At 35.6% G+C, this 8,943-nt stretch overlaps 2 protein-coding genes across 2 annotated transcripts in view; one reads left to right on the top strand and one right to left on the bottom strand.

Annotated features, from left to right (window-relative positions):
• Window positions 1–1,654: 1,654 nt before the first annotated feature.
• On the bottom strand, window positions 1,655–5,696 carry LOC107749126 (prolyl 4-hydroxylase subunit alpha-1-like). The gene is made up of 14 exons (XM_016564218.1): window positions 5,615–5,696; window positions 5,166–5,262; window positions 4,838–4,986; window positions 4,530–4,649; window positions 4,207–4,428; window positions 3,957–4,099; window positions 3,677–3,853; window positions 3,479–3,531; window positions 2,970–3,066; window positions 2,594–2,644; window positions 2,353–2,391; window positions 2,166–2,234; window positions 1,988–2,084; window positions 1,655–1,871 (listed from the first exon to the last, which is right to left on the bottom strand). Exons 1-14 carry the CDS (start codon window positions 5,694–5,696, stop codon window positions 1,801–1,803), a joined length of 1,467 nt encoding a protein of 488 aa, XP_016419704.1. The 3' UTR covers window positions 1,655–1,800.
• A 1,821-nt stretch (window positions 5,697–7,517) lies between these two features.
• The window catches only part of LOC107749202 (DNA ligase 1-like), a 13,805-nt gene continuing 12,379 nt past the window's right edge, over window positions 7,518–8,943 (top strand). The window contains exons 1-4 of the mRNA XM_016564300.1: window positions 7,518–7,674; window positions 7,928–7,990; window positions 8,205–8,376; window positions 8,804–8,819. Of these exons, the coding sequence (XP_016419786.1) occupies window positions 7,658–7,674; window positions 7,928–7,990; window positions 8,205–8,376; window positions 8,804–8,819 (268 nt within the window). The 5' untranslated portion in view covers window positions 7,518–7,657. The remainder of the gene's footprint in view (window positions 7,675–7,927; window positions 7,991–8,204; window positions 8,377–8,803; window positions 8,820–8,943) is intronic.

The raw sequence follows: 8,943 nt of genomic DNA, 5'->3' as shown, positions 1-8,943 counted from the left end.
TGCAAGGGACGCAAGGGACTGTAACCTCAACACCAGACAGAATGTGAAGCATGTTTTATAGCTAGGGTCTCAAGCAGAACATATTATTGATCAATATGTGAATCCGTTGACCAGGCTACACATGACACGAGTTCTGGTCTCATTGGCACAAATTAATTTAGATGAGATTATATCAGATTAGTTGGAACTGTACTGATTACAGATTGATTCCACTCTTGTGTGTCACAGACTTCCAAAGCTCTGTATGGACACGTGATTTTGCAAACATCCTCTGCTCCGCTTTGATTTGTTAGATATGGTGGAGGAGAAAACAAGTATGAGCACCAGATCGCTAATGCGCATTGTGTTAAAAGCTTCGAGTAATGAACCTTTTTTCGGCACAATTTGATGAAAGCCTCAAATGGTTCAGAAAGCATCGGTTTCCCATCACTACATAAGTAGACTTCAGGTGAGTAACAATCCAAGGATAATAGGCTTGTTTGAGATGAGCAAAATCTGCGAAGAACCGATCACCGCGAGATGCATGCCGGTTAGAAAAGTGTCCGATTTACGTCCGACTTGCTCTGATGTCATGCTGACTTGTGCCAAAAAACTCTCGCGACGGCGAGGCGGCTGTGTCGGATTACGCAGTTGAGCGCAGTTGCTCCACCGACTGCAGCTGATCAAAAGCATGATAGCAAACGACTGACTGACGACATAGCTTAATGCTCATTGGTTCAGACAACTGTGATGCTGCGTTCTCTTCTAAAATGTTTTATTTTTTTATCTGGTTCCATGCGATTATGTATTTAAATTACGCATGAATGTTCCCAAACACTATGACAGTGCGATCTGTGTGAGATATGTGATTGTTGTCATATTTCTATAAAAATCTAAAATACATATTTGTATTAAAGTAAAAATGGATGATAAATACACCTTTCGTATGGAATTAAATAGCAAGCACTTTGAGTGTCTTGTTCATCATATTTATTTTCATATAAAAGCAACAGAACTGAAATTATATCATGTTAATCAGCAGCACAGCACACGAGTGTGAATAACGCGATATCTGCATTTGATCTCGTAGGTATCTGTTCCGTCTTGACTGCGCTTATTTCACTCCTCCCCTCACTGCAGCCGCCTACTCTCGCTTTCATTTCAGGCGAGGCGAGGTGCATCTCAAACAAGCCTAAAATCTGGTAGGTCTTAGACGAGACTAGACAATCTGTGTGTGTGTGGTGAGTCCTTTTAACCAGTGCAGGTGGAATGAGAGACAGCTGGTGATTGGTGACAATGAGCAGGTGAGCAGCAGGAGGATGATGGGAAATGTAGTTCAGATTAGGTGACAGAACTGGTGACCATGACAAATTGGAGATTACAAAGAGTATAATCAACACATTACACAACTACACATACTCCAAATCTTGTAAAACATGTAAATCGTCATTCCAACACAGACTGAAGAGGAAACGTGTAAAATCAAGCTTTAAATACAACTGCAAAGAACACAGTAGCATCTCATTTAGAGGAATAACTCCTTACAGGCTACTAGGATTGATCCACCCAGGTAATGTGATTATCCGATATCTTGCTGAAACTTTATTTTACTCTATTGCACTTATTGTACTTTTTTTTATTGTATATTAGAATTATTATTAACATTACTTGCAGTAGTAAATCACAGTTAAAGTTAAAACAAAATACAGTATCTGTGTTACAGATCCTATTTACAAAAATGATATGATACATAATAAATATAACAGATACTTCTATCGTTCAGATACACTTCATATGATTTCTGCATGGTCTCAGTGTCTTTCACTCCCCGTATGACAAAGAACAGGGTCTCCTGAACTCCTGTCCAAACTCACAGATCCATTTATTAGCCACTGAAAAGACACAATATATGAAATTTAGTCAGATTAACATAGATTTATTTACACATGATAGAAGATACACAATGAAACAGTAATCCAAGCCGGTTACAATATCTTTAAAAGCCTACCCCATTTGTTACCCCTTAACACAGGGCATCCAGCATGCTCTGTATACAAATCCACATTTCCATTCTTGTGCAGGTTGTACCAAAACACGGCCGAACCCTTAATCAGTAGAGAAAGGATGCATGAATTTTACTTAAATCATTCTCATATACCGAATGGATCAGTGATTTGAGGGTTTACCTTTTTTGGCTTCAATGCAATTCCAACTTCAGGGAACACAGTGGCGCCCCCTATCTCCACATCACTCATCTACAGACAGAGCCATACCATTTATTATTCATAAGGATTGTAAAATACAGGTAATTTGGAGAATGATCATATGAAGTAACTTCTAATGTTTACAGTGGAATTTGGAGGGCAAACTTACATAGATTAAGAATGTAGCAATCCTTCCATTCTCATTGTCCTGTGAGATCAAACAAGTTATCGTGCAATGATTTGATTGGTTAGTATGTCATCAAACTCTCACTGACACAGAATAGAGCTATTCAGTTTGAAAACCTAAAAGAGAGCCATGGATTCTCTCTGGGCTAAGGAAAGGGGGAATCCATGGCAAATACTGTGTTGGCCAAATTGATGTAATGATTTTTTTTGTATAGTGATCTTACCCATTCATCATAATGTGGTTCATATCTGCCACCAATCCCATAATTCTGAACCTGGAAAATGATTGCACCTTAATTGAAATGAAATATTCAGGTACAACAACACCTAATATTTCACAAGGAAAATACATATTAATCAGTTGAAGATACCTTGATATCCATTGAAGTTTAATAAATGAGGTGAATATAAAATCGACTATATAAAAATATAACACCAGTCCTCAAAACATTTATGCTCTTTGGCAAAAGTTACAAAAAAGCAGACTAAACCAACGTTGTCTGGAAGTTATATTATATTATTATGCAAGAGAATGTGACCAAGCTAGCTGCAAGACATGTTTTACAAAGCTTTGTAATTTCTTTCTTACTGTGACCATACATATAGTTCTTCAGCTGAGTCCATGGATAGTCCTGTGATGTCTGCAATCCTCTGGCTGATAGGAGCAACCACAATAGTGTCTTCCTCTAGAAAAACACTGAGTAAAACATGCTTTGCAAAGCTTTGTTAAACTAAGACAGAGACAGAGTTGTCCTTAAAAAGGAGATTCTGTCTGTGCTTGAATAGGTGATTTCTTTCTTACTGTGACCATACATATAGTTCTTCAGTTGAGTCCATGGATAGTCCTGTGATGTCTGCAATCCTCTGGCTGATAGGAGCAACCACAATAGTGTCTTCCTCTAGAAAAACACTGAAAACAAGGGAATTATTTTTCAGTAACACTTTACAAGAACACTTAATTTGTTGTTATCAAATTGAACCATATTGTAAAGTCTTTCCATTTTTCTTCCAATAAGAAGTGTGAAGAAATAATATAAGTACTAACAGAAAAGTAATGTAAACGTTCATTTTGAGTGAACAAAATGGGTGAAAAAATTGATTATCATCACCCTTGCGCAGTACGGGTCTTCGACACTCCCCTTGTAGTCTCAGACCTAGAAAGCTACAGTAGGTCACAAAAGGTAAATGTAACATCAAAAAATAAATATATATATATAGCATCATCAAAAGTATTAACAAGATATTAGATTAGAATAATAGTGAAAAATATTTGATTGATTTCTGTGTATGTGTGTGTTATATATCACTTGAGGTCTGGAGATATTCTTCAGAATCTCTGTCTCGCTGTCTGAAATAATATCATGATATCTGATGATGCGAGGCTCGTCCCACTCCACTTCCTCTTTCACTGGAGCATACATCAGTCTGGGGTTTCCTCCACCTGTGCTGTACCTACAGGACAGCGCCCTCTGCCTCTTGGAGGTCTGATTTGATCAAATATAATAAACGTCCAATCAGTACACAAAGCTTCACATTGACTGTTTGCAATTTCTTGTCAAATGATTTAAATTAGGACATTGCACTTGCCCTCTCATCAACCTCTCCTCTGCACAGTGATTCATATTTACTTGACTCTGTGTTCAGTGTGAATATGTCAGGGTATGATGCTCCCTGGAAGCGAAGGAATCTGTAAAGGTCCAGCTGAACTTTGACTTCATCGTTAGTTGGGTCTGAGGCAAACAAAGTTTATGACTTCAATACTCTGATTGCAAAGCTGTCTGAAACCTTGCGTTTAAAAACATTAGCATTAAAAAACTCCAGGACACCATGAGCTCACCCAGATTTAAAAGCCGTTGGCTGAAGTAGATTGCCACAGGCAGGCTGCCAAAATGATAGGCTGAGGAACTAAGGTAATGTAGCAAATCTTTTCTTTTAGTAGTTGAGTATTCTGTTAATCTGTCCAGACTGTACAGACACCAGAGAAAGGCATGCTGGAATTTGTCCTCTTCATAAGCAACCAACCCAACATAGAAAGCTTCATCTGCATTTAGAGACGTTTCTGTCAAATGAGAAATAAAAGCATCAATCAGATTGGAACATGTTTTGAATGGAAAAAAGTTAAACTCTTGCAATGAAACCACATTGGTGCAGGCATTTCACCCTTAGTGATATTGTGTGGGTAGAGTTTGTAGATCTCTTGCAGTCTGATCAGTCCTGAAGCTGCACCATCCAAGTCTTCCAGCTGTGGGATCTTTGCTAATGTCAGTAGTGTCTGATACACTGCAAGATTTTCAAACATGAGACCAGATCCATAACAACGGCATTGTGATCATAGAACATGTGTAATAAAATAGCTTCAAAGCATTTATCACTGCGTGACTCTTTGTTCTCCACATTTTTATTTCTATTAATAAACTACAATGCATGATTATTTCCCATTTCCCTTTATGACATAAATAAGCTCTCACATTGATATTGACTCTGTTGAGTGTAATCTACAATGTTCATCCATTCAGATCTCACTCGTCTGAGGAGTTTGTAAGCTGCCACAGGGTCTTTGATTTTATCAGGGTCATCAGGGTCTAAGTATGAGCCCAGTTGAAGCAGCAGAAGAAGGCTGGATTGAAGATAAAAGTTCATCAAATGTTGTAGTGATAAATAAATGTATTTAATCTTGATCTAAGACCAGATATAAGATTGTTAAATATCCACAATTAGTTTCCTATATACCAGGTTATTGCTATAAACTGAAAAAAATATATATATATTTTAATTTTTTAGATATGGAATTTTCACCTCTTCATTCTCTTTACATTTTCTTCTTCAGCTTCAATGTACCAATTGAAGGTCTCCAGAAGTAATTTTTCTTCTTCAAAAAGTTGTGAAATTTTATCTATAAAACAATTACATCTACACTTAATTGTCAAAGAGCAGTAAATATTTTTTTTCCCGACATAACTGGAGGTATAATGAAAAAGGTTTATTCATTAGGTAAGAAACCAAAGAGAAAGATAATAATTGTTTAGACAATAATGGAATCAATAACTAAAAAATAGAAAATTTGATTATAAATCTGATTATAATCAGAAGTGTCTCGCAAATGAATAAATAAAAAAAAATTAATGGCAACAGTTTAAACTCATTAGAGAAATATATGACAAAAAAAAAAGTAAAATAACAATTAAAAAATAAATAAGCTCAAATTAATGAATTGATATTGTATCCAAATATAAATAATAATATACCTGTTGAAGTGAAGAATTCATCCCCAATAGTACAGACAATCAAAGAACACACCACAAGAAATGTCAGTTCCTTTACAGCCATTATATCAGACCTTCAATAACTCAAAACAAAAATATGTTTATGTATCTAGAAGGGAACTAGCGAAGTTTAAATACAGTCTGTTTATATGCATCATTTAAAGACACACCTGTATCTGCCCACATTTTCCAATTTCCCAGTACTGCAGTCAAAGATTTCTGAAACGAAAGTAAAAATTAACATGAGTGAGCTCACATGACAATAACGATGCTTCTTTCATTTCTTGTACATAGTAATTAGATGTACCTAATAACTGACCAAACATTGTTGTGTCTGTTTGATCATGAGACCTGTTTTAAAACCATTTAACACTGTATACACAATGGGCATATAGAATTGTTATTTACTATATTGAACTTTTTTCTATTAGTCATTTGTTTACAATCCTTTGTGTGTTTGTTGTGCAAGCATTTTTTAGACTTACTTGAAATTATCTACTTTACGAAAAGTCTGCCGCCCAGTTCTTTTAAAGCAGGAATAGGTTTCACAACCAATCCCTCGCGTATCATCATAGGCTGTCAGGTTGACATACCAACAGACTATTTAAAGACAAATATTTTTCACCTTGCGGCCTCACTTGTGGTATTTACATCAGTTCAGACACTGGCCAAATTTCTAGTGCCTTCATAGAGAGAACAACAAAGTAAAAATAGTTCAGTTATCTAATTCATCTGTCATTCAAAATATTGTTACAAGAATGCTGTGTTAGCAACCATGTCTGCATCACATGTGAGTGACTAATGCAGAAACTAAAAGTTAAAGTACATCATTACGTCAGCATATATGTGTTGTGTGTGCATCATAATTCACACATTGAGGCTCTAAAGTATGTTGACAGCCTTGTTTTCTCCATGTGGGGTTCAAAGACTGAACAGGAGGACAGAGCTTATCTCATACTGCAATAACTGTACGTCACTCCCTCTGGAAATCATTCTTGCACTTCCTGATCTCGATTGGTGAAAAAATGAAAGAATATCAATATATTATGTTGAAATGGTGAAATCACTATCAAAAATATCAGTCAATCTCTGTGTATGTCATTCAGCTTTTAGACACTATTGAATTTAAACAGTATCATATCACAATGTGATCAGCTCTGTTCAGATAAGTCTTTCATCACAAAAACACATTTTCTTATCAGAAATCTTGTAAAATAAATTCCAGTTTCCAGGCCATATATGTATTTCAAATATACACATGAATGGTGATCAGAAAGTTTTTTTTTAAACATTGTTTTAAAAACATTCAAACAAATGAAAGAAAAACGGAATTGCACACACACACACACACACACACGCGTTGGGTTTCTATGTTTTATGGGGAAATTTTTATACTTGTATATTTTTATACTTTTTATACAAACTGTATTTTCTATCCCCTAACCCTAACCCTACCCCTCACACAAAACTTTATGGATTTTTAGATTTTTCAAAATAGATAATTATGTATGATTTATAAGCTTGTTTTCTCATGGGGACCAAAAAAAAAGTCCCCACAAGGTCAAAAATTTACTGGCATTACTATACTTGTGGGGACATTTGGTCCCCATAATGTAGGGAATACCAAGACCCACACACACACACACACACACACACACACAAGGTTACTTATTGTGAGGGAACAAAATAAGGAAAAAGCGGAAACAATGAGCAAGAAGGAAACTAAATCCATAAATATTATTGCAGTATAAACATGTGAACAAACCGAATTTGAGTAAACAATATGAGAATTTTTTTCTAACTGTTGCATCCAATACCTCCAATCCAACAGGCGGCACTAAAATGCTTTTGTACCAAATAAACCCCGTTGTTTCTGTCGTCTGCGGGAACGACGTCACTTTGGCGCCGAATCATAGCGCGCGGAAGAAAATATCGGTGCTTCAGACATTTTAATAACACGCCAAAATATATATTAAAAATATATATTCCGGATTTATTCAGTATCAGCAGTGCAAGACCCCAACGATGCAGCGAAGCATAGCGTGAGTGTGTCCTGCTCTTCTGGTTTTTTATCCGTGATGTTGACCACAGAACATTACATGCAGTGTCTGATTCTGATACAAGACCGCGTTTAACCTAAGTTACACCAACTAACTTACACTAACTGTGACAATAAGGCTTTCCCCTTTAAACTGCATTTCTTTAAATTTCTTTATGTCAGAAATTATAATACCGTATCAATTTGAGGGAGTTAATTTGTCTTTATAACGTAATCTCGTTGTTTCCCGCCCACAGGTCATTCTTTCAGCCAATGAAAAGTAAGGAGAAGAGTGATGGACAGGTCAAAGCAAAGACTGAGTAAGTGATATTTAGCAATGTTTTCCCAATTAAATTGTTGAATTAAGCAAATTTTTTTTCTAATTGAACACAATGTTGTAGAAACCTCAAAACTCATTTTGTGTTGATTCTGTGTGTATTCTCGTTGGTAACAGTGACAGCTGTGGAGTTGAAGGAATATGAAAACAAATAAGCAATGTTATAATGATAATGTTTTTCTCTTCCTTCTGCTCAGACCTGTAAAAAGTCCCCTCAAAATTCAGAATGGTGTGCAGGAAAGCGATTCACCAGTAAAGAAGGTTCATAAACGCAGTCGAGCAATCATAGACAGCGATGATGAAGATCAGCCGATAGTAGAAGAGCAGGTGCCAAAACAGAGTGAAGTTGAACCAGTAAAGCCAGAGAAGGTAAGATTTATTGAGTTATCATGAGCTTCGACTAGGGCTGCCACTAATGACTATTTTTATTTCGATTAATCTATCGACTAATTTATCGATTAATCTAAATGATTAATATCCCACCAAAAAAATTAACAATTTTAAAGATCATTTTATTAAACTTGCAACTTTGCCATTCAGTAGTGTACCATAAAAAAGTATAAATGTAAACAAGCCAATGACGAAATGTAAAAATGTAAACAAACCTAATAAAAATGAAATAAAAAGAAAATAATTACAAAAGTCTGAGAAAGTCAGCATGTTCTTAATGTCAATATATCCACATGTTCTGGGCTTCTGTTAGTTACAGCTGTGAGTGCAACTACAAAGGGGGAAAAAATCTGTTTAAATGAACCTCAACAGTTGGGTTTTCACATTAAATAAATGCAATGTTTAGAGTCCACTAGAACCAAGTATTAAAATTTTATTATTAAAAGTTATTATTAAACATTTTAAGTATTAAAAGTACTCTTAGAAATGTGTAAACAACAGATTTAAACAGACATCTCCAGCATGATGAAAAAAAATGAACAGAGG

This window comes from Sinocyclocheilus rhinocerous, unplaced genomic scaffold (assembly GCF_001515625.1).
Source record: "Sinocyclocheilus rhinocerous isolate Xijiao unplaced genomic scaffold, SAMN03320098_v1.1 scaffold919, whole genome shotgun sequence".
Taxonomy (NCBI): Eukaryota; Metazoa; Chordata; class Actinopteri; order Cypriniformes; family Cyprinidae; genus Sinocyclocheilus; species Sinocyclocheilus rhinocerous.
Note: the sequence above shows the minus strand (reverse complement) of the source record. Positions and strands in the feature narration are given on the sequence as shown.

Bases quoted from the DNA above. Each gene is read 5' to 3' on its own strand.
- LOC107749126 (XM_016564218.1), bottom strand. From the start codon at position 5,696: ATGGCTGTAAAGGAACTGACATTTCTTGTGGTGTGTTCTTTGATTGTC. The intron at 4,650-4,837 runs GTGAGAGCTTAT...AAAATCTTGCAG, and splicing joins TCAACAGAGTCAATATCAAT to TGTATCAGACACTACTGACA. The intron at 4,100-4,206 runs GTGAGCTCATGG...TGTTTGCCTCAG, and splicing joins CCAACGGCTTTTAAATCTGG to ACCCAACTAACGATGAAGTC.